The sequence below is a fragment of the Artibeus jamaicensis genome, unplaced genomic scaffold (assembly GCF_021234435.1).
Source record: "Artibeus jamaicensis isolate MK-2021 breed Jamaican fruit bat unplaced genomic scaffold, CSHL_Jam_final contig_391, whole genome shotgun sequence".
Taxonomy (NCBI): domain Eukaryota; kingdom Metazoa; phylum Chordata; class Mammalia; order Chiroptera; family Phyllostomidae; genus Artibeus; species Artibeus jamaicensis.
In genome coordinates, this window is record NW_026521814.1 from 23,740,369 (window position 1) to 23,766,785 (window position 26,417).

Here is a 26,417-nt window from a genome sequence, read left to right on the forward strand (position 1 = left end):
AGAGCATTCTTTATCTGTCACAAATTTTTCCTGTTTTTTTTCTCATACTTGGACAGATCCTATCCTGGTACTTTTATGATTATCACTCATCTCTGAATTAGTTTTCTTCCAGCTCACCTATTTGCAGGAAGTATATGTGGGAAAGGTCCCAGTCCCATGTGCTAGTCTAGCAGGAATATGACTTAGGGAATAGGGTTGTGTGCATGGGTCCTGTCCACTTTACTTCTCCCTACCCAGCAAAGACTGGTGGGTAGTAGCTTACAATGTCAATTTTATTTCCTCCACAAAGTGAAGACTATTTTTTCCTTTTTACCTCCCTAACAGACTGCTTTTTCCAAACATATCTGTTGGTGTGCTCCTTGTGCCTCCTTGCCTTCCTTGATTTTTGAAACTTTATGCCACACCGGTCCAGAAGAGCACATGCCGCCATACCGCATCCTCATTGCTATTGTCCCAGATGGGGAATATGTGTTTCTTTTTCTGTCTCTCAAAGTGGAGCCACTCATTTTGGAAAACTGTCCTCTACCAGAGTTTTCTGTGGCCTGTGGCCAGTGGCCATGGAAGATCTCTCCATGTGGACAACATATTTACATTCTTATGGTTTATGTTATAGGTGTCTCCTAGCTTTACTGAAGATGGGGTTACATTTGCATTTTTGTCTCCCTTAATACTCTTGTATTATTTCAATCAGTAGGGAGAAATTCCATCTTTATTTCATTTAATATTAGGAAATTAATTCACATTTAAAAATAACAATTTATGTTGCCCCCAATATAATTACCAATAACGAGTGCACCTACAATGGCAAATATTTCCAAATGGACACTGTACTCAATTGATCTTATTACTCAGTTGCTTTACTTTTTATTAAATGTTTAATATATTATACATATATAATAAATATAACATCACATTTATTATGTATTTATAATATATTAAGCATATAATAAAATACTATATTTGTATATCATAATATATAATATATTATGTCTTGTAATGTAATATATAAAATATTTTAATTAAATGTTACAGTGAACTTAGAGCATTGATTTATTTTGGTACAAAGGAGGCTATTTTAAAGTATATTTATAGAATACTTACCCTAATGCTACAGCGTACAATATTGTCAGAATTGTATTAACTATCACTTTATAGGTCATATCAGTAGACATTTGTTTATGGGTAAATGTCCTGTCCTAAATGAACTGGTGTTTTCAGTAAGATCATACAACTGTGATTCTAAATAGAGATTGCATACATTGCAAATAAATTTAACTGTAGTTAAACTTTTTGTTTATAGAATGGAATCCCAGCTCTGGTAAATCTCCTAAAGTTAGACATAGAAAATGTGCTAGTAAATGTAATGAGCTGTATCCGGGTACTATGTATGGGAAATGAAAGCAATCAAAGAGCAGTGAGAGACCATAAAGGCATCAAATATCTCATCGCATTTCTGAGTTCTGATTCAGGTGAGCCTCTATTTATGTATTTTAAGCAACTAGATATATTGTTAAGTAATGCAAACACAGGTTTGGACTTGTTCTGGATTTGTCCTAGAATGGATCTAGACATATGTAATATAATCCAAATACTCAGAACACCTGAATTTAAACTGCTGGGTTTATAAAATGAAAGGAGTGGGAGGGAAACCTTTTTTTCTCTTACTCCATATTCCTGCACTGGTCCAAAAAGTAGAAATTCCTACTTCAACCTGCCCCTTAGAAATGTTATTCATTCCTCCCGTGAAAGAAATAGTGAGTTATGTAATTTCTCAGTTTGAAGAATGAGTCATTACAAGTGTATGCTTTAGGTTATTTTTAGCACTTTATCTCAAAGCAAGCTTTCTAGCAACATGGCTGAAGTTATTTGATTCCAGTGTCTATTTACCAATTGGATAGAAATTCTAAAGGAAGAAGGCTGTCTCTACTTAGCACCTCAATTACCCCAATAATCTGAGCTTTAAAGTTCAGAGGAGGGGTCAGGGATTTGGATAGAGAAGTGGGAAGAATAAATTATAAACATAACAAAATTCTTAAGAAAAGTAAGATTGCTTAAGGAGAGTTTGCTGCGTGAAAAAAAAGAGCAGCCGACCAAGAAGAGAAGGTCGAACAACTCCAACTTTAAGAATTGGGTGGCCCTGGCTGGTGTAGCTCAGTGGATTGACTGCGGGCCTGCGAACCAAGCAACTGTCCCAGTCAGGGCACATTTCTGGATTGCAGGCCAGTTCCCAGCAGGGGCCTCACCAGAGGCAACCACTCATTGATATTTCTCTCCCTCTCTCCTCCCTTCCCCTCTAAAGATAAATAGAATCTTTTTAAAAAAGTTTTAAAAAAGACTTGGGTGAAACAGAAGCCCAGTGGTGAAGGTAATCTTTATCTAAAATTCTTGGGATCATAATCCCAAAGTTTTCAGATTTTAGAAGGTAATGAGTGCATGTAAACATTTCTGCAGTGAAAATGTGTTAATAGTCATTCTGAGATGGAGAAGGTGCTCTTCAAGTTTTGCTCAGGTAGTTTGGAGTTGAAAGCCCTTTGTATGATTTCTTTTACATACTTGAATTTCCCTGGTGGTGTCATATAAATCTTCATTAATAACACAGAGCAGGACAATTGTGTGTCATAAAAAATGAAATCAGAAGCACTGAATGAATGGAAAGCATACGTGTATACACATACATATGTGGAAAAATATAAAGCAAATAGATAAAAATGGGTGAAGCATATGCCTAAGACAAACCAAACTCAGAAAAACCTCTAGAAGTAAGGGTTAAATCTTAGGAGATGGTAACAAACCCATAGTCTCAAGAAACTGCTGTGAATCTACTTTGGGGCCATTTAACCTGAATGTGTGACATTTTAGAGTGGTTTAGAATGGTTAAAAAGAAATTGGAATTAATATAATTCCTTTGTGATCTTCTACAATTTACCAAACCAATAAACACCCTAGACCAGGGATGTCAAACTCATTTTCACCAGGGGCCACATCAGCCTTGCGGTTGCCTTCAAAGAGTCGAATATATAAATGTAACTACTCCTTAACTAGGGGCCAGGAGCTCAGCACTGCCGCCGGGTAGAAACAAGGTGCCAGGACGGATAGAACAAGGTGGAGGGCTGAATCCAGTCCATGGGCCTTGTGTTTGCCACCTGTGTCCTAAACAATTATTTGTTAAATCATTAAAAGTATAGAGGTAGCACTTCTAAATAGTAAACATAAAGAGAAAAAAATAATGTTTTTCAAAATTAATGTTTTATCTCCTTTGGTCTGAGGAGATAAAATAGATGAACAGTTCTAGATAAATGACTTTCACTTAGGTTTCAGATAAGAAAAGTGCTGAGTGGCCTCAGACCCAGCCAACACTGACACTGAGTTTGAATCTCTGTCAGCCTGGTGAACACTGCTCGCCCCTACCTGGAGACTCAGAACCTGCCTCACACAACTCGTGTACCACCAGAGGCTCTTTCAGTGGCTGGGCATAACAGGCAATTGGCAGGCGAAGGCAGATCTCAGAGTGCCTTTGGCCTTTTGCTGACCTGACCCAGGATTGGTACTAGTGGAAGCTGGCCTCAGAATGCGGCTTGGCCCCTCCCATGTGTACCCAGGCCCAGAAGAAGCAGTCACCAACTGTGGATCTCTCTGTAGTTCATGACAAGTAGCCCAGGGGTGGTCACAGGCAGCATCTAACACTGATCTGCAACAGAGTCCCTCCCAAGAGGCCGCAGAACCAACGTACCCAGTGGCAGGATTCAGACCATATCAAATCATGGTCTGATTAGTGCCAAGAGCAGCACACACAAAGGGAAATCTTGGAAGGCACCAGACCCTGTGGTGGCACATTCTGCTTCATGGGGTCAGCCCCCACGCATCACCTTGTACACAGTGGTCAGGGTCACATCTTAGAGTTAGCTAACCCAAGGGCCAGCCCCACGCATGGACAGGCCAACAGCAATCAAGACTGAACTATAACAGGAGGGCTCACATAATCCGCACAGGGATATTCCTGGAGCATGTATATCAGGTGAGCACGGCAACTGCACCACTGCACCCCCAGGACACCTACTACATAAGGCCACCCTACCAAGACTTGGAAACATAACAGACCTACCTAATATACAAAAACAAACACAGAGAGGCACACAAAAGGGGAGACAAAGAAACATGCTGCAAATGAAAGAATAGAAGGAAACCCCAGGAAAAAAACACTAAAGAAATTGGAGGTAAACAATCTACCAGATACAGTGTTCAAAACAATGGTTATAGGGATGCTCAAGGAACTTAATGAGAACTTCAAGAAGACAGTAAGCATAAAAAGAACACAGAAACCATATAAAAGAACCAGTCAGAAATAAAGACTATCTGAAATGAAGAATACACTAGAAGGAATCAGGACCAGATAAAGAAGAGCATCACACTGGATATTTGAAAGACAAGGTAGCAAAAAGAGAAGAAACATTTTTTTAATGAGGGGAGTTGAAGAAACCTCTGTGACAACATGAAGCAAGCCAACATCCACATCACAGGGGTTCCAGAATGAAAAGAGAGAGCAAAAGATTGAGAACTTATTTGAAAAAATCATGACTGAATACTTCCCTAAATCTGGTAAAGCAAAAAGACACACAGTTTAGGAACAGAGAGTCTCAAAGAAGATGAACCCAAAGAGGCCCACATGACAAATGGCAAAGGTTAAAGACCAAGAATCTTTTTTTAATTGTTATTCTATTGTCCCAATTTTGAGCTCCTTTGAGCTCCTTCCCCCTTTGAGCTCCTCTGCCCAGCCCACCCCCCACAGATAATCCCCTCACTGTTGTCCATGTCCATGGGTCATTCATACCTGTTCTTTGACCAGTCCCTTCCCCTTCCTTCCACCATTATTGCCCTCCCCACTCCCCTCTGGCTTCTGTCAGTCTGTTCATGTTTCTGTATCTCTGGTTCTATTTTGCTAATTAATTTTTGTTAATTAGATTCCTCTTATAAGTGAGACCATATGGTATTTGTCTTTCACCAACTGGCTTATTTCACTTAGCAAAATATTCTCCACTACCATCCATGCTATTGCAAAAGGAGGAGCTCCTTCTTTCATTCTGCTGCATAGTATTCCATTGCGTAAATGTACCACAGTTTTTTTTTTATCCACTTACTTACTGATGAACACTTAGGCTGTTTCCAGTACTTGTCTATTGTCCATTGTGCTGCTATGAACATTGAGGTGCATAAGTTCTTCTGAATTGGCGTTTGGAGCTTCTTAGGGTGTATTCCTAGCAGTGGAATTGCTAGGTCAAAAGACAGTTCCATTTTTAATTTTTTTAGGACATTTCATACTGTTTTCCACAGTGGCTGCACTAGTCTTCATTCCCACCAACTGGTCACTAGGGCTCCCTGTTCATATCCTTGCCAGCACCTGTTGTTTGTTGATTTATTAATGATGACCATTCTGACCAGTGTGGACTGGTATCTCATTGTGGTTTTAAGTTGCATCTCTCTGATGGCTAGTGATGCTGAGCATCTTTTCATTTATGTATGTCCTCCTTGGAAAAATGCCTATCAGGTCCTTTTTGCAACTTTTAATTGGATTATTTCTCATCCTGGTGTTGAGTCATATGAGTTCTTTATATGAAGGAAAGGTGGTGAGAAGGATGAACAGCATCCATATCTACTGGGCATGTCACTCCCAAAGGTAAAGTTGTGATCATCTGAGCTCTGCTCTCAGAATCAAGGGCAGATTCTGAGCTCTGCATGGACTGAAATGGAGTGTTACAGGGGTTTAACTGCAAAGTCTACGTGAATGGCTTTGCTAACAGTTCACTGGAAGTTAGGACATCACTGGAAAGAGCTCATCTTTTTAGGCACAGAAACAGATAAATGGATGCAGATAATCCTCTGGTTCTGTTTGGACCTTCAGAAGTTCATGACTCTTCTTCATATGGCAAGTCAGGTGGTCCATTTGGCCAGATATCTGTGCATAGCACTGACAGAGGAAGCCCTTTCTTCCAGTGTGAACCACCATATGTCTATGAACATCTTTCTGGTTGTAGAACCGGTGGTCACAATGCTCACACTGGTGCTTTTTTTCTTTAATCCCACCAGATGACCTGTCTGCATGAGGTTTAAGGTGCTCCAGCAGCACTCTGTAGACTCTGTAAACAGACCTTGCAAGTGAAGTCGCCACTTGTTGCAGCATGCAGGGAGGGCCATGTGATGTTTGAAGTCCAGGTTGGTGGTATAGTTCTTGCCACAATCTTCATACTTAAACATCTCTTTGTTAGGGCCATGTATATGTAGGTGATTCTTCAGGTGATCTTTTCAATAAAACATTTTCTCACAAAAATTATACTTGTGGGTTTTTTTCAGGAGAATGAGTGGCCAGTGCCTAATGACAGGTGGAAAAAGACTCAGACCCTGACTGCAGCCAGTCCCACTGGCTCTTTGAGGAAGAGAGCAGAACCCAGTCCTTCCCATTTTGGCCAATTGCAGTGTTTTAACATCCTCCCTCAAGCCCACAGAATTTCTACTAATTTTTTCTCATACTTCAGGCTAGATGCACCAGGCCTGGAAATTGTTTCCTGATGCCTCCTTCCAGCAACCACTCCAAAGAAAGACTTAAAAGCAGCAAAGGGAAGTTAGTTATTTATAAGGGAGCTCCCATAATATTTTCAGGTAATTTCTCAAAAAGAAAAGACTGGCATAAAATATTCAATGTAATGAAAAGCAAGGACCTACAACCAAGTTTACTTTACCCAGCAAGGCTGTCTTTAAAAACAAAGAAATGAAGAGCTTCCCAGACCAAATAAACAAACAACTAAAGTACTTCAACACCACAAACCAGTATTGTAAGAAATGTAAAAGGGATTTTTAAAAAGAAGAATAAAGAAAAGAAGGAACATTAATATGTATAATAAAATGGCAATAAAATGTTTACCTATCATTTTAAAGGTAATCATTTTAAAGGTAAAACAGAATCAAATGCTCTAATCAAAACAGAATAGCTGAATGGATGAGGAAACAAGGCCCATATATATGCTGTCTACATGAGATCCACCTCAGACTGAAAAATACACAGAAACCGAAAGTACAGGGATTGAAAAAGATGTTATGCAAATAGAAATTTTTTAAAAGCTGGGGTACCAATACTTGTATCTGAAAAAATAGATTTTAAAACAAAGGCTATAATAAAAGACAAAGGACATTACATAATGATAAATGGATCAATCCAGCAGAATATATAACCCTTGTAGGTATTTATGCATCCATCATAGGAGCACCTAAATATATAAAGCAAGTCTTCATATACATAAAAGAGATTGACAGTAATACTGTCACAGTAGGGAATTTTGACATCCCATGGACATCAATGGATAGAATTTCCAAGCCCCCCAAAAATCAATGAAGAAACAGTGACCTTAAATGGCACACTAGACCAGATGGATTTAACTGATATTTTCAGAGCATTTCACCTCAGAGCAGCAGTACATTCTTTTCAACTGCACATGGAACATTCTCTAGGATAGAGCACATGTTAGGACACAAAATAAGTCTCAATAAATTTAAGAAGATTGAAATCATATTAAGCAACTTCTCCAATTACAATGTTATGAAACTAGAAATCAATTACAAGGAAAAAACTGTAAAACACACCAACACATGGAAGCTAAGTAAGAAGTTGCTACACAATCAATGGGTTAAAAATGAGATCAACCAAAAAATCAAATGACACCTTGAGATAAATGAAAATGAAAAGACAACATCCTAAAATCTATGGGACAGAACAAAAGCAGTTCTAAGAGGGAAATTCACAGCAATATAGGCCTCCCTCAAGAAGCAAGGAAAATATCAAATAAACAATAACTTTATAATTAAAAGAACTAAAAATACAACAACAACAACAAAGCCCAAAGAAAGTAGAAGGAAGATAAAATAATAGAGATCAGAATGTAAATAAACAAAATAGAGACTAAAAAAATCAGTACAAAAAGATCAATAAAACTAAGAGCTGGTTCTTTGAAAAGATACACAAGATTGACAAAACTTGAACCAGAGAAATCAGGAAAAAAAGACGAATCAAATAAGTAAAATCAGAAATGAAAGAGAAGTAACAGCTGATACCACAGAAATAGAAAGGATTATTAAAAATATTACAAACAACTATGGGCCAACAAACTGGACAATCTGGAAGAATGGATATATGTTTGTATTGATCTGAACAGATCAATACAACTAATGAAATGGAAGCAGAATTGAAAAAAAAAACTCCCAACAAACAAAAGTCCTGGACCGGTTGGCTTCACAGGTGAATTTTATCAAATAGTCAAAACACAACTAACACCTATCCTTTTCAAAGTATTCCAAAAAATTCAAAAGAAGGAAATACTCCCAAACTCATTTTACATGGTGAGCATTATTCTAATCCCAAAACCAGATAAAGAGACCACAGAGAAAGAAAATTATAGACCAATATCCCTGATGGACACAGATGTAAAAATCCTTGACAAAATATTAGCAAACCAAATTCAGCAATACATTAAAAAGATCATACACCATAGTCAAATGGCATTTATTTATTCCTGGGATGCAAGGTTGGTACAATATTTACAAATCAATGAACATGATATACCAAATAAAAAATGAAGGATAAAAATTGTATGACCATATCAATAGATGCAGAAAAAGCATTTGACAAAATCTAGCACTTATTTATGATAAAAAAGAAACTCTCAGCAAAGTGGAACACAGGGAACATAGCTCAACTTAATAAAGGCTATATATGACAAATGCATGGCTAGCATTATCTTCAACAAGGAAAAACTGTGTTTCCCTTAAGATCAGGAAGAAGATAGGGATGTCTTCTTTCACCTCTCTGATTCAACATAGTACTGGAAGTTCTAGCCACAGCAATGAGACAAAAAAATAAATAAAAGGCATTCAGATTGGAAAGGAAAAAGTAAACTGTCTTTATTTGCAGAGGACATGGTACTGTATATAGAGAATCCTAAAGTTTTACCAAAAAACTACTAGAACTGACATGAATTCAGCATAGTAGTGGGATACAAAATACATATTCAGAAATTGGTTGCATTTTTATATACCAATAATGAACTATCCTAAGGGGAAACTAAGAAAACGATCCTATTTACAGATGCATCAAAAATACCTCAATAAATTTAACTAAAGTTGTAAAAGACGTACTTGGAGAATTACAAGACACTGGTGAGAGAAATTGAAGAAGATACACATAAATGTTATCATACACTGTGCTCATAGACAGGAAGAATTAACCTAATTAAAAGTCAGTACTACCTAAAGCAATCTATAGATTTAATTCAATTCCTGTCAAAATACCAATGGTGTTTTTCACAGAATCAGAACAAATAATCCAAGAATTTACCTGAAACCACAAAAGACCCTAAGTAGCCACAGCAATCTGGAAAAAGAAGAAAAACATCAAAGGTATCACAGCACCTGATATCAAACTATACTACAAGGCTAGGGTAATCAAACCAGCACAGTACTAGCATAAAAATACATATAGATCAATAGAACAGAATGGAGAGCCAGAAATAAACCCATGCCTTTATGGTCAATTAATATATAACAAAAGAATCAAGAATATATAATGCAGTCTATTAAATAAATAGTGTTGGAAATATTGGTCAGCTACATGCAAAAAATGAAACTAGACCTTCTTACACCACATACAAGAACAAATTCAAAATGGCTTAAAAACTTAAATGTTAGACTTGAAACCATAACACTCCTAGAAGAAAACATAGGCAGTAAAATCTTAGACATTTCTCTTAGCAATATTTTTCTAATATATCTCCTCAGGCAAGGAAAATAAAAGAAAAAATAAACAAATGAGACTACGCCAAACTAAAAAGGTTTTGCACAGCAAAGGAAATCATTAACAAAATGAAAACACAACCTACTGAATGGGAGAATCATTTACCAATGACATATCTTGTCAGGGGTTAATATGCAAAATTTATAAAGAACTAATACAACTCAACACCAGAAAAACCAAACATCCAATTAGAAAATGGGCAGAGGACCTGAATGTATTTATCTCCAAAGAGAACATACAGATGACCAATAGACATGAAAAGGTGCTCAAAGTCATAAACCATGAGAGAAATGCAAAGTAAAACCACAATGAGATGTCACCTCACACCTTTCAGAATGTCTGTCATCAATAAGTTAACAAAAATATGTTGGGGAGGATGTGGTGATAAGGGAACCCTTGTACGCTGCTGTTGGGAATGCAGACTGGTGCAGACACTGTGGAAAACTGTATGGAATTTCCTCAAAAAATTAAAAATTGAACTGCCTTATGACCCAGCAATTCCACTTCTGGGTATATATCCAAAGAAACCCAACACCCTAATTGGAAAGAATATATATACCTGTATATTCACTGTAGTGTTATTTACTATAGCCAAGATATGGAAACAACCTAAGTACCCATTAATAGAAGAGTGCATTAAAAAAAATGTAATGGAGCCCTGGCCGGTGTGGCTAAGTGGTTTGAGTGCTGGCCTGTGAACCAAAGGGTCCCAGGTTTAATTCCCAGTCAGGGCACATGCCTGGGTTGTGGGCCAGGTGTCCAGTGTGGCAGTGCATGAGAGGCAACCACACACTGATGTTTCTCTCCCTCTCTCCTTCCCTCTCCCTCTCTCTGAAAATAAATAAAATCTTTTTAAAAATGTAATGGAATATTCCTTGGCCATAAAAAATAAGATCTTACCATTTGTGACAGCATGGATGGATCTAGAGGGTATTATGCTAAGTTAAATAAGTTAGAGAAAGACAAATACCATATTATTTCACTATATGTGGAATCTAAACAGCTAAATAAATGAACAAACAAAATAGAAGCAAACTCAATAGATATAGATATCGGACTGATAGTTTCCAGAGGGGAGGGAGTTTGGAGGGCTAGGTAAAAAGATGAAGTAATTAAGTACAAGTTGGTAGTCACAAAATAGTCCTGGGGATGTAAAGCACAGGGAATATAGTCAATAATATTGTAATAACTATTATGGTACCAGGTGTGTACTTGAAATATCAGAGGGCCACTTTGTAAAGTATATGATTGTCTACCCATTTTGCTGTACACCTGCAAATAATATAAAATAATACTAAATGTAAACTGTAATTTAAAAATAAAAATAAATTCTGAGTTACTAAGAAAATGTGACACATCTATTCATGGAATATTTAAAAGACACTGATGTTTATAAAGAACAGGGAAATGTTATACTGATAAATTAAATGCAGGCATTGTATTCTAGTACAACTACATTAAAACGTCTTTGACACTATCTAAAATTATAGATACATATATAATTTTTAAAATAGTAGATGGGCTTAAATGAACTGTTTGATTGTGCTTGGGCGATGAGAAGGTAGACAGTTTTATTTTCTCTATTTTTATTTTCTAAAAACTCTAAATTTTATTTTATAAAATGAAAAACTAAAGATATGCTGTGCTTTTATATTCTTACATTTTAAAAGATTTAATTAACTGGTTCTTGAATTCATTTGAAGATGTGTTAAAGGCTGCATCTTCTGCCACAATAGCCGAGGTTGCACGTGACAATAAGGATGTTCAGAATGCTATGGCTGTGGAAGGAGCCATTCCACCTCTGGTGGCTCTTTTTAAAGGGAAACATCTTAGCGTCCAAGTAAAGGGAGCAATGGCTGTGGAATCACTGGCAAGTTACAACTCTTCTATACAGAAAGCTTTTCTGGAAAATTCGTTAAGTAAATATCTCTTAAAACTTCTCAAGGTAGGCATTCTATGATTACATGTCCTTTTTCTTAGACAAAGTATTTGATATTCAATTCAGTTCAGTAAAAATAAAACTAAAACCTATTCTAGAATAAACATCTTATAAAACAGATATGCCCACAGTATTAATAAATGCTCATTAAATAAATGAAATATGTTTTAAAACAGGCATTTCAAATAGATGTTAAGGAACAAGGAGCTATAGCACTTTGGGCCTTGGCAGGACAAACACTGAAACAACAAAAGTATATGGCAGAACAAATCGGATACAACTTTATAATAAATATGCTTTTGTCGCCATCAGCTAAAATGCAGTATGTTGGTAAGTTGTTTTCTATGTATAAGTCTACACAGTGTGGAATACTGGAAATCAGACATGTTTCTTGCTTTTTTTTTTTAAACCAGGAGGTGAAGCAGTCATAGCTCTAAGTAAGGACAGCAGGATGCATCAAAATCAAATATGTGAAGGGAATGGAATTGCGCCATTGATTCGCTTACTAAGGATCAGTAAACTTGCTGAAGGCACACTTCTGAGTGTCATCAGAGCAGTGGGATCGATGTGTATTGGTTTGTAAATTTATTCCCAGTTTTTTAATTCTCAAGATACTTCCCATACCCCTCTATCCCCACTCTTCGAGCCCTCAACCATATTAGATATGGCTGAATTCTTAATTAAATTAAATTAAATTTGTATAATTTAATTTAATTTTAGATATTAAGTATATAATTTGTATTTTAAAAATTAATATATTTTTATTTCTCCAAGACCTTAGTGAGTAAAAGTGGTATAATTCAGATTTTTGTATCAGTTTTGCTGTCCACGTTTTCCTAGACAAGGGGCCCTCCCGTAGAAGTACGAAAGAAATAGCTTGTTTTCAAACTCAACAGCTTAGACTGGTTACACACATACATGCACACACACACACCCCTTTTTATCTCTCATCAAATTCACGCTTGCTTCTACATTCTTGACAAATGCAGCAAAGTAGCCACTTTATGTAGGATATAAAATAACTCATAGACACACACACACAACGGCATGGTGGTTACCATATAGGTTACCAGCCAGATGGAAGGGGCTGGAAGGGCAGTAAAGGGGGCCACATATACAGTGGTAGAAGATTATTTGACTTTGGGTGGTTGGCACACAGTGTAATATATAGATCATGTATCATAGAAATGTACACCTGAAACCTATATGACCATATGAACCAAACCAAAAATTTAATAAAATATAAATTAAAATTAAAAAATTAAAAATATAAAATAGCTGTTTTATCACCCCTGTATCTAGTTCTAGTATCTCTGTCATTTCTGGGTCTCTTTCTATTGCTTAACTTTTTCCTAATTATGAATCATTTTCCTGCTCCTTTGCATGTCTAGATATGGGTTCTTCTAATTTTTATTGAGATATAATTGACATACAAGAAAATATTTAAAATAGATAATAGAATAAAAGAAAATACATGATTTAAATGTTTAGTTTGATGAGTTTTGACATGTATTCAGCTGTGACACCATTGCATTCAAATACATGAATATAATCATCACCCCAAAACATTTCATTGTGTCCCTCTGTAATCCCTCCCTCTTTGCAATCCCACCTCCAGATAACCACTGATTTGTTTTCTATTACTGTAGTTTAATTTGCATTTTCTAGAATTTTGTAAATGGAATGAATCAGATGTACTCTTTTTACTTCCTTCACTCAGAATAATTAGTTTCTTATTCATCCATATTATTGTGCATGTCAATAGTTCACTTCTTTTTCATGCTGAGTAATATTCCATTATATGGTGTGATTCATGCCTTATGAGATACATACATACATACGTTCATATGTATCCTGTTCTGTTTCTCTGGAAAACCATGACTGTGTACATATCAACATACTAGTATTTATTTATTAATGCACTCATTAATGGACATTTAGATTGTTTTGTTTCTCGATATTGTAAATAAAATTGTTATGAGCATTTATGTATAAGTCTTTGTAGATATGGAGTAGATATGTTTCCATTTCTCTGGGGCAAATATCTATAAGTAGGATTTCTAGGTCACATGGTAGATGTGTTTGACTTCTAAAGACGCTGCCAGAGTTTTTCAAAGTAGTGTTACCACTTGGCATTCCTACCAGCAGTGTATAATAGTTCCAGCAGCTTCACTTCCTTGTCAACACTTAGTATGGTAATTTTAGCCATTCTAGCATGAGTTTATAGCAAATCTCAATGTAGTTTTAACTTGCATTTTCCTATAGACTAATGATTTAGAGCATCTTTTCATGTGCTTGTCATTTGTGTAGCTTCTCTATTAAAGTGTCTGTTAAAATATTTTGCCCATTTTTATTGTATTATTTTATTCCAGTTTATAGTGTATCTTTCCAGATTTATTACAAGGTCTTTTGAAGAGCAAGATTTTTTATTTTGATTGTTTAATTTATTGATTTTAAAAAGTTTTATTTAGTTTTTAGGTTTTGTGTCCTCTTCAAGAACCTCTGCCAAACCCAAAATCAGAAAGATTTTCTGTTTTCCTGTATATTTTGATGTATGATCAGTTTTGGGTTTTTAAAAAATTTTTTAAATTTTTATTTATTTATCTTTAGAAGGGAAGGGAAGGAGAGGAGATAAATATCAATGTATGGTTGCTTCTGGTGCATCCCCTGCTGGGAACTGGCCTGCAGCCCAGGCATGTGCCCTGACAGGGAATCGAACCACGATCTTTTGGTTCGCAGGCTTGTGCTCAATCCACTGAGCTACACCAGCCAGGGCTAAAAAAATTTATTTATTGTTGTTCAAGCACAATTATCTGCCTTTCGCCCTAACCCTCCCCACCACTCCAGCCCTCCCCACCTCCTTCCCCTGTTTCCACCCCACCTTGTTATTGTTCATGTGATATTTTACTATCCACTTTAGTACTATTTATTAAAAAGATTATATTTCCTCCATATATTTTAGGCACCTTTGTCAAAAATCAGTTGACTAATTATTTATGAGTCTCTTTCTGGACTCCATTCTGTCTACTCATTCATTTGTGTATCTTTATGCTTTACTTACCATCACAATTACTAGAGATTTACAGTAAATCTTGAGAGTGGGTAGTATTAAGTCCCTAAACCTTTTTCAAAGTTCTCTTGGGGATCCCAGGTCCTTTGTATTTCCATACAATTAAAAAAATTAATCTTTCAATTTCTGAAAAGAGATCTTCTGTTATTTGACTGGAATTACATGTAATCTATAAATAAATTTGGGGAGAACAGACAACCCAACAATATCAAGTCTTCCAATACGTGAGCATGGTGAATCTCTCCATTTATTTAGGCCTTTTTTATATCTCTCAGAAATGCTTTATAACTTCCAACATACAATTTTTGCATATATTTTATCAATTTTATGTTAGGTATTTCATTTTAAAATCTTGAGTAATAAATTCTGATTGAATGCTGGACATTGTGAGTTTAAATTGATAGATGCTGACTCTTACTGTTTTCCTTTAAGTCGGGATCCATTCTGGAATCTGGGATCTGTTTGATCCTTTTGCAGCTAGCTTTTAAGCTTTGTTAGGATAAGTCTAGAGCAACCTTTACTCTGGAACTAACTTAACCCCAGTATTAAGATGATACTTTTCCTTGACCTTGATCCCTGGTATATAGCCCCCTTGTATCATGAGGTATCTAGACTCTGGCCAGGAGGAACACAAACCATCCTTGACCCTGTGTGAGCTCTGAGAACTATTCAGCTATTGCTCGTAGTGGTTCTTTTTCTAATTTAATGAAGTTTCATCCCATTAATACCATGTGAAGTTTCAGTCAAAGAATTGGGCGTATTCTTCTTATAACAACACATTATTATTATAACAACTATCAAAAATACTCATATTTTGAGACCCATCTGTTGTATCTTCACCCTTTGAAATCCCCTTTCCTATCCATTTCCCATCTACTCTGAAGCGAGCAATCCCTCTTCTCTGTTCCAACTGTACTTTCCTGGACCTCTATTAAAGCACTTATTACACGGTATTGAAATCGTGTACTTAAATAGTTGCTGCCCCTATAGAATATAAACACCTTGAGGGCAGATATTCTAATTCCTTTATTTAGCCCTAATTCCTATCTCAGTGCCTAATTAATACATTGGGTATTCAGTACCTGTCAGTTGAATGAAGAATGTTCATGTAATAAGTGTACATATCCCTGGGCAGCCAGTGAGTGAGCATGGGGCGAGGACGGCCCACACATGTGTTCTTTGTTCTTCTATTTCCCCCAATTCCATCAAAGCTCCCAGACCAATATGTAGATGGTTGCTTTTTATTGTTTATGGAGAGGCCCAATCTTGCTTTTATATTTAAGTTTATAAGCCTTCTTTATATGTGTTGTGATATTTATGGCAAAAGAACAGAATTAAAATTCTGTTAGATCCACTAAAAGAGATTTTTTAAGTTTCTTCACTGAGATCAGGCCTACAATTTAAAGTAGTAGATTAAAAAAGAAGATCGTAATCCCTGGCTGGTGTAGCTCAGTGGATGGAGTGCGGGCCTGCAAACCAGAGGATCACGGTTCAATTCCCAGTCAGGGCACATGCCTGGGTTGCAGGCCAGTTCCCAACAGGGGATCCATGAGAGGCAACCATACATTGATGTTTCTCTTCCTCTCTCCTTCCCTTCCCCTCTAAAGATAAACAAATAAAATCTTTAAAAAATACACTTTCTAAAACAAAAAAGAAGAAGATAGTAAGATTATCTTTTAGCATGTATTTAGAAAATCCAAAAATTGGTAATATTTAGGGAAGCCAGAATATTTATTTTTATGAAAACAAACATTATGGAAAAACAGTAGCATCATAAGCTTCGGTACCTTGCACATAATTCTTCAATAGATGACAGTTATTATATTATTATTATTTGATAGTCTAGCATTTCTAATTTGTTTTGTGACTATTAGAAAACTGTGTACACTTTTAATAGTAAATTTTCCATTAAACTTTGCCTTTTGAAAACAATTCAGATAAATTAATATAGATATAGCATTTCTTTTGGTAATTTAATAATCACATTTTTTTATAAGAGAACAAACCCTCTTATATTTATTTACTTTTCAAAAAGTTTACAAGAAGTTGCTTTGGAACTCGGCACAAACCATGCCACTGTTTCCATGAGAATGAGTTACCTTCCCCCAGACCACTCTAGTTTTGTTCGGTTTGCCAACAAAAGTCACCATGCTGTTCTTTACTTAGTACATCAACACATCTCTTGCCTAGATGGAATTCAGTTTCACCTCGAGCATAAACACCTTCAGTTTTAAGAAGAGCTGTGTGCTCCCTCTGGTTCTAGAGACCCCATTCGTGTCTGGACCACAGCCTTCCAGACGTGTTTGTCATTGCAGAAGCCCTGTCCAAACAGGCCTGTGCAGTTCAGAAGCAACAACCCCACTTACCTCCATAGGCTCCAACGTGGTGGAAAGAGTTTACTAATCGTATTGTGCTAGGACACTTTATCAATCAAGTATATCAAACTATGTTTGACTTGGCCGTTTCCAAGATGGAAAAAAGTTTCTTACTGATATGTGGATCCTTGCAGGTGTCGCCCATACAAGCAATCCCATTAGCCAACAATTTATTGTAGATGAAAATGCTTTTCCAGTACTTATTGAACTACTGAGAAATCACCCTTCTCCCAGCATTAAGGTATGTATAAGGTTTTAAGGATATTTTTCTGGATATGGTAAAAATTAACATAAATGAGTTTTTAAGAATAATTTGTATCTTTATAAAAAGTTCATATGCTCAATACAAATATTTGACTTTTAAATAAAATTCTAGAAGTTTTAAACAACAAAGTTGCTACAAAGGTAGTAAATTTTATTAAAATATTTCTTCAAAATATAAGTCTGATATCCTTACTCATCAAACAAGTTTTATTCCTCAGATGTTTGATTATTCACAGAATTTATTCCCTACTTTCTCAGATATTGGTTGCTAAAAATTTGGTGGGGGATGTGTAATTTATGTAGCAAAATTTTTCAAATATAAGCAAATCCTGCCATTGCTACACCATCAAAACAGCCCTACCTTCTACCCAACAGCCTGTTTTAGCTGGCAGCAAGTCTTCTCAAGGGTAAACATTACCAAGAATTACTAAGAGTTGTTGAAGTCATTCACTCTTCCTTTTAGTTCTAGTAGAATGCCTTTAATGAAGTGACATTAACCCCTACTTAAACCCTTTTACTAAAGCTTTGGAAACTGAGGCCAAGCACAAAATGGTCACAACAAAAAAATACATTTTCTCTTCAAAATTTGGTATGGGCTCCACTGGAAATGAGAAAATAAAAATAACCAAAGTGGAAAATATATAAGTAAACATAGCATTATTTATTTTAAGGAATGTGTTTGTTATCAAAATATATGATACAAGTTTTGTGGCTTTTCTTGCTATAAAATAGATTTTATTACAGAAGTTGAATTAGGGGGAGAAAAAAAAGAGGCAAATGGTGACAGGGTCTTTTGCCTGAATTATAGTAAAAACTACACTGACTTTTAAAGTATAAATAAATTTGATAAGACTGGAAAATGCTGCATAAAAATACATTTTTATTTTAAAACGTGCATTTCATGATTGCATCCATCTGTATTTCAGTATATATTTAAAATGAATTCTTAAACTTGTTGAAACAGAACACAAATACTTTTCCTCAAATGAAATTCTATAGGAAATACAATACTTTTGCAATATTCATGCTTTTCAAATTCATAACCTTTTTTATAAAAATGCATAATGTAAGCACTTAAAAAACTTAACTTTGAACGCTAGTAATAAACAAGGTTCTTTTACATCAGAATGTGCAATAAATGACTGCAGATATAGGGAAGTATTCATTAGTACTCCTCCTCAGTACTTTGCTTTTAATGGATAGGCATTCCATTAAAGGCTTACAACTCAAAGGTAGGAGGCTAACAAGCAATTCAAAACAGCTTTTTAGCTCATGCCAGGAAATTTTAAAAAATATTTAGATATAGAAGGGATACACCTATTCTCTCAAATGGAATTTTGTGGTCATGCCAGCACAGAGAGGAAGGAATTTTCCCAGTTGTTCAAAATGATAAGGGACATTCCACCGAAAGTTGTAAATACCACTCTCTAAATACTAGTGAGAGAACTGGAATCAATGAATTTCATAGTATCTTTGAATTAATATATTAACTATAAATTTATATAATAAAATTTCATTTGATAAAGCATAAGTGAAAAATAAGTTAATTTCTGAAAACCACATATTTAGGTTGAAGTGGCATTTTCTTTGGCATGCCTTGTCCTAAGGAATGATGAGTTGCAGAATGTATTACAAGAAAATGAAGGATTTAAGTATGCTGATGTTCTTCACCTTCTTCATTCACAAGATAAGGTAATATCTTTACAAAATATTAGAGATCATTTAGAAAAAATGTTATTCTCAAATTATCATCAAGGCTTTTTCATGGCGATATTCAAATGTGTTACTTAAGAAATGCAAAATCTCTTCAATAAGTCATTTGTAATGATGGGGTGATATGTAATATGGGGTTCCATATTTTTCGTACTTAGCACATTTCATTTTTGAAATGTAGCAATTTTATACATTGGAACAAACCAAAAATCATATCTCTTCTATCCTGAATCCATCAAATCTTTAACCTAATTTTATAACCTTTCAACCCTCAGTTATCTGCTGTTTACCCAATATTCTAGCGTGGAGCTTCTCAGTCTAGCTTTTCCCCACTAATCTGTTATTATTTCTTTTAAAGACATACTTTAAATTTTGAAATAGTTTTAGACTTTCCAAAAATTTGCAAAAATAATAGTGTTCTGGTACATCTCTCATCCAGTTTTCCCAGATGTCAAAGGAAATGAACATTAATATATTACTATTAACCAATATGCAGACCTTATTTAAATTTTGCCTATTTTTAAACAATGTCCTTTTTCTGCTCCCGAATCCATCAGAGATTCCACACTGCATCTAGTTGTCATGCCTTTTTAGTATCTTTCAATCTGTGAAACTCAGTCCTTGGTATTTCAACATTTCATACCTTTCATGATCTTGACATGTGTGAGGAGTCCAGGCTGGTTACTTCATAGAATGTGTCTCAATTTCTGTTATCTGATGTTTTCTCATGATTCAATTGAGGTGATACATTGTGGTAAGAATACCATAGAAATGACGTGGTCGTCTTCATTCATCTTCCTAGTGCGTCCTTTCAGGAGGTACATGATATTGACATGTCTGACAACTGGCAATGTAAACTCATTAAAGTGGTGTTTCCCATATTTCTCACTGTAAAGTTACTGTTATTCCCATTGTAATTAATAAGTATCTTGAGGTGAGACACTCTGAGGCTATGCAAATATTCTGGTTTGCATTGTACCTTTACTCACCAATTTTAGCATACACTGATGCAACACTGAATACTGTGGCATTTGCCTAATGATGATTTTTTAAAAATCCCCTTTTCTTCTACATTTATTAATTGGCACTTCACTGTAAGAAAGAGCCATTTAAAAATATTTTAATTCTCAGTTTCTGTAAACCTGTTGTCATCCATTTTGTGGACTGTCACTGGTCCACTGACCACAGTTTGAATAGCACAAACCCTAGAAAAACTCAGGGACTTCTGTTACCTACAGTGCATTTGGCAATTAGAGAAGAAAATTGCCAGCTATGTCCCTCTCAGTCCTGGGAGATTTGGGAGGGAGAAAGAAGGGTTGTAAGGGGAGAAATGAAGTCACTACATTACTTGTTTTAATAGAAAATTTTAATGTACTGTGGTAGACAAAAAGAGAAGTTCTGCAGTAATAAGATGAGGAACAGTAGGGTGAGGAGGTTGAATTCATGTCTGACTCTCTATCGCCTTTCTTCTCTCTCTGTTCCTTCCACATTTTAGTCTTATCACCCTACTCCTCAGGACACACTTCTCACCTATCTTCTACCACCCATTCCACTATCAATCGTTTTCTTTTTCCTTCCAGCCTGTTACCACCTGCTTCACCCTCTGGTATCATTTCTTTGACTGTACCTAATATGTTTCTTCTTGCCTGTGGCCAAGTGACTAGTGTGCATACAATTTTTATTGTGGAAAATTTCAGACAACTCATGGTCAATCTTATTTCCTCTATATACCTAGTTGCTACCCCTATGTTATTTTTGAATCAAATATCAGGCATCATATAATTTTATCTGTAAACATTTCAGTATATAACATTTTAATATAATGATTCATAGTGGCAGAGAAAACTCAATAAGATTACTGGTTCTCTTTCTCTCTCTCTCTCTGTACTATACTGTTCAAATAGAATATTAAAAATAAGATTTAGTCATAATATTCTATCTTTTGCACCAATTTGGAAGATCTACGATACTTGTTCATCTATGGCAAGCAGACTATCTTTAAAGGAGAATTGGTTTTTCCTCTTTTCCCAGTCCCAGAAGGTTAAAGTGTGATTTTTAAAAATAAGTCACTTTTTAAATTCCCTCTTAAAATACAGCACAATAGAACTTTACAAATGAACTTATTTTAAGAGATGATAATCATTCCACAATGCAGAAAATACAGTATGTAGCCTGTTATACAAAAGGAGTTCTGATTTATCAACTCTACTTTGAAATGTTTAAAATAAAAATATGTTGAGACAAATTAGTTGAATGTAAGTGAAATTATAAAGTTTCCTGTTACCATTTTGGCATTCAATTATATAATCAGTAATCCAACATTTCCTTTAAAAATTATTTTTTCTCTTTTCTTCTCTCTGATATCACAACCTAATTCTTATTTTCTGAGGTAACTGTTTTTACCTTTTTCCCCCCAATACAGTAATGTCATATTTTACTCCCAGAGATAAGAATACAATATATTATAATGGGCAAGAATTCAAAACCTATTACCTTGATAACATGATAAATGAAATAAGTTAACAATAATGCATGTTTTCCCTATCTCTAGGATATCTGTTTAAGAGCAGGCTATGCATTGACCCTTTTTGCCTTCAGTAATCGCTTTCAACAATATTTAATATTAGAAAGTGGAATGATGACCATATCAATTTTTGAACCTTTTCTTGAATCAACAGTTGAAACTGAGAAGGCAATGGCAGCATTTCAGGTATAAAATTAGAGGTTAAATCTTCAATAAATGTCTTTTTAGTGAAAAGTAGAAATTTGTTAAGTATATTTTATTGACTATGCTATTACAGTTTTCCCAGTTTCCCCCCTTTATCCTCCCTTGGCCCTGTAACCCTCAACCCTCCTTCATTTCCATGGGTTGTACATGTAAGTTCTCTGAGTTCTGTTTCCTATACCATTTTTGACCTCTTCCCATCATTTTATGCCTACCAGTTATGCTTCTTCTTCTTCCCTGTGCTTTTCCCTCCATTCCTCCCTTCCCTCTCCCCACTGAAAACCTTCCATGTGATGTCCATTTCTGATTCTATTCCTGTTCTAGTTGGTTGCTTGATTTTTGTTTTTGCTGTTTTTTTCTTTTTTTTTACTCTCATGTATTGTTTGTGAGTTTGTTGTCATTTTACTGTTCATATTTTTTATCTTCTTTTTCTTAGATAAGTTCCTCTAACATTTTATATAATGGCTTTATATGATGATGAACTCCTTGAACTTGACCTTATCTGGGAGGCACTTTCTCTGTCCTTCCATTCTAAGTGAAAGTTTTGCTGGATAGAGCAATCTTGAATGTAGGTCCTTGCCTTTCATGATTTCAAATACTTCTTTCCAGCCCCATTCTTGCCTGCAAGATTTCTTTTGAGAAATCAGCTGATGGTCTAATGGGAACTTTTTTGTAGGTAACTGTCTCCTTTCCTCTTGCTGCTTTTAAGATTCTCTCTTTATCTTTAATCTTGGGTAACTTAATGATGAAGTGCCTTGGTGAGTTCCTCTTTGGGTTCAACTTCTTTGGGACTCTCTGGGCTTCCTGGACTTCCTGGAAGTCTATTTCTTTCACCAGATTGGGGAAGTTTTCCTTCATTATTTGTTCAAATAAATTTTCAATTTCTTGCTATTGTTCTTCTCCTTCTGGCACCCCTATAATCCAGATATTGGAATGTTTCAAGTTGTCTCAGAGATTCCTATGTCTCTTCATTTTTTGAATTTTTTTCTTCATTCAGTTGAGATTAGATGTTTATTTCCTCCTTTTGTTCCAAATCATTAATTTGAGTCCTGATTTTCTTCCTGTCACTGTTGGTTCCCTGGATATTTTGGTTTATTTCCTTTCGGGTATCTTTCATGTGTTCTTTCATTTTGTGACCAAGCTCAATCAGTTCTGTGAGCATTTTGATTACCAGGGCCTTAAATTCCCCATCAGACAGGTTGTCAGTCTCCTCATCCATTAGCTCTCTTTCTGAGGTTTTGCTCTGTTCTTTCACTTGGGACATATTTCTTTTCCTTGATTCACTTGTTAAGTTGTAAGGTGGTGTGGCCTTAGGTATTCACCAGAGCAGGGCAACCCTCTGCTCTGCTGGGGCACTGCCTGTGGGGAAGGGGCCAGAGGGGAACAGTGCAGCTCCCCTGCCTGTCTCTAGCCCACTCTCCAATGAACTCTTATGTGAGACTGGGAGCATCTCCCACTGTGGCAACGGCTGTAGTCCACAGCCACTCTGTCTCAGTTTCCCATTCAGTCAGCCCCGCCTGCAGTCTGCCACCTCACTGCAGCCAGCCCTGTCTAAGAGGTCTGCTGCCTCGCTGCAGTTTCTCTCCATCAGCTGCCTTACTGGTCTGGTGGTTCTGGTTGACTGTTTCTTCCATTCCTTGGTTGTCGGAGTTCTATGCAGTTAGATTTTCTGGTACTTCTGGTTGTTTACTGATTTTAGATTGGTTGCTATCCTCCTTTTGGTTGTGTGAGGAAGGAAGGTTTTCTACCTACATCTCTGATCTCTCCAGAACTCTGATCCAAAGAGTAGAAAAATTTTTGAATCTGAAAAAATGCTTACTGATCTGTAAAATTCACATTTTTCACAACAGCCCCTTTCACATCATAAAAACCCTATTACCTACAAGGATTTCTTCATTTAGATAGAATTTTATAAGTTAAAATGGCATATTTGCTTTTATACATCATCTGATGTTTATAAGACCATGTCACATTGATAGGCAGGTAGCAGTATTTTCATCACCTGCATATTACCAGGGAGGAGGCAGGGAAACATGGTAGTACCAAACCCAAGTTTTCTAACTGCAGCTAGATGTATCTTCAGCCCACAGCAGCTAGATTCTTCAGCCCATGACAACTAGATGTATCTGGGATCTAAGGCTTATTCTCTCTCTTCTTTTTCTACCCTATGACATTTAGAAGCAGTATTTTCTATGAACCTATACTTCAAGAATATAAAAGTTAAAACACTGTAGAAAGAATACTACGGCCTACTATGGTCAATAAAATGATCAGATAGGGGCAAGTATTCGAACTCCTATCCCTGCCACTTGTTTCTCTTCTATTCAATCAGATCAAATTACCCCCTTACCTTCCAGAGAAGTACAAAATCAATCAATCCATCAATTAATTAATTAATTAGAGAAGCTGAGAGGAAAATGTTCAATAATTCTATGCTTCTTTTTTTGTTTTTAGATTATTATATTAGCTAAAGTCATTATAGACATGGACCATATTACGTTGTCTTCAAGAGGCGTTACTATTTTAGTTGATTGTTTGTATTCAGTTCAGTCCACTACTATTGTATTGACAGGTAAGAAATACTAGAATCTAATTGTATTCACATACATCTATTTCCAAAAAATGTTTTTGTAACCAGAGCAATAATAAGATAATAAGCCTGATACTCTGTCACACGTTTTGGAGAATGAGTCTACGTGTACCTCTTGAACAGTGTCACACTGACAGGCAGGTAGTAGTGTCGAACTATGTAAGTCTTTTGTGCACCTCAAATCGGAGCAGAGTAAATTCAAAGATCTTCTTGGTTTATAGTGGTGGGAAAAAAAATAAAACAAAAACCCAGTCAATACCTCAATAAAGTATCTACGCACAAATGTGAAAATACATTTACTTATATCTTAAAAGTTGTGTTATATTTATACCAACACAGCAACAATATTAAGAAAGAATATCACAAAACACTGTAAAATTAAAGCAAGAATTTGAATGAAATAGATTTATGTTGGTAGTTGCACATTTATTTACTAAATCACTTATTTTCAATCCCAAATCATTTATCTTCATGGCAAAAATTTCAGTGATTTTAATCTTCAATAAGCAACATGTCTGATTTAAAAATACCATTAAGCTTTTCCTTACTCAGAGCCATATGAATTTCAAGAAGGACATACCAAGTTTTCTTATTATTTTTTTTAGTCTTGTCTCTACATATTGTTTTCTTAAGGTACGTCGGTGTTCATAGTCACTAAAAAGAAAAAGCCCTAAAACCTCAAAACAACACATATTCTGAAACCATGAGGAAGAAAACCTCTAATTTTCAAATATTCTCTGTCTTAAATAAGTTTACTTAACTTTTAGTCCTTGTGACAGAAAACCAAACCATAATTATGGGGAAAGTTTATTCTAAATTCGACAAATGCTTTTTCTCAGCACTTGTGACTCCAATCTTTTTAATACTCTGTACAAATAATCAAAAGTGCAGTGTATCAGTTTATATCAAATAACACATGCATTTTTTCTTGTTTAATTTTTAGGGAATTTAATAGCTAGCCTGGCTCATTCTAGAGCTGGTATTTCAGAAGCATTTACCACATTAGGGACAATCCAACGGCTCTGCTATCATTTGTACTCGGGAACAGAAGAGGTAAAGACAAAAGTAATTCTAAAATTGAATCTTCTAAAACTGTAATTTGCCTCTCTCACTTCTGTGGGCTAATTTCTCCACAGGTTGACTGTGTTACAGAATAGTTTGTGTTACTAACTGAAAATGAAATTACTTCTCTACTACTATATCTGCCACCCACAATTCTGGTTCCCGCAAAATGTGAAAATTTGTTTTAGCTTTGATATTTAAGATTCAATCTACAAATTAGTACACTGATGATAGAGAAATTTATAGTTAAAATGTATATGAAAAATTTCACGAAATTTCTTGATCTCACTGTCATTTCTATGATTATTTGGAATGAATGAAAGTAGAATTTATTGGACAGTTTTCCTTATCTGCCAAGCAGGGTTAGCGCTGAGGGTGTGTGAAGAGAGCCAGGCTGGCCAGTAGTGGTGTGCCTCTGAGCGCTCCCCTACGCTTTTCACCCCAAGTGTAAGAAGTGTTTCTCCAATTTAGGGTAGGCTGCAATCACCCAGAGGAACCTGTTACAGCATAGATAGCTGGGCTCCATTCCAAGAGCTTCTGATCCAATGTATCAGGTGTAGGACCTAGAATGTGCATTTCTAACAAGTTCCTGGAAACTGGAGCTATTGTTCCAGGGACCATACACTGAGAACCACTGTTCAAGGTGTGGGAGATAGATGGGGACATACAGCAGTCAGATGCCAGTGTAAAGACCAAAGTGTCAAGCTTCTGGTACTGTGTATGGGCCACACTGCTTGTGCCAACTAACAGATTTTCTTAGCAACTGCCTATGAGTGTACTTTAATCAATCATATGAATAACCTAATTCTAGATCACAGACAGAGGATACTATTTCCTTCCAGAAAAG

At 35.8% G+C, this 26,417-nt stretch overlaps 1 protein-coding gene and 1 pseudogene across 3 annotated transcripts in view; one reads left to right on the forward strand and one right to left on the reverse strand.

The window, feature by feature from the left end:
* Window positions 1–26,417, forward strand: part of ANKAR (ankyrin and armadillo repeat containing) — a 62,206-nt gene that overhangs the window by 30,383 nt on the left and 5,406 nt on the right. For all 3 annotated transcript variants that reach the window (XM_053665118.1, XM_037162982.2, XM_053665119.1), the window contains 9 exons: window positions 1,301–1,469; window positions 11,536–11,777; window positions 11,948–12,101; window positions 12,185–12,346; window positions 17,351–17,457; window positions 19,050–19,172; window positions 21,745–21,903; window positions 24,373–24,490; window positions 25,452–25,561. In XM_053665118.1, the coding sequence (XP_053521093.1) occupies window positions 1,301–1,469; window positions 11,536–11,777; window positions 11,948–12,101; window positions 12,185–12,346; window positions 17,351–17,457; window positions 19,050–19,172; window positions 21,745–21,903; window positions 24,373–24,490; window positions 25,452–25,561 (1,344 nt within the window). The remainder of the gene's footprint in view (window positions 1–1,300; window positions 1,470–11,535; window positions 11,778–11,947; window positions 12,102–12,184; window positions 12,347–17,350; window positions 17,458–19,049; window positions 19,173–21,744; window positions 21,904–24,372; window positions 24,491–25,451; window positions 25,562–26,417) is intronic.
* Window positions 5,604–9,946, reverse strand: LOC119062125 (zinc finger protein PLAG1-like; annotated as a pseudogene).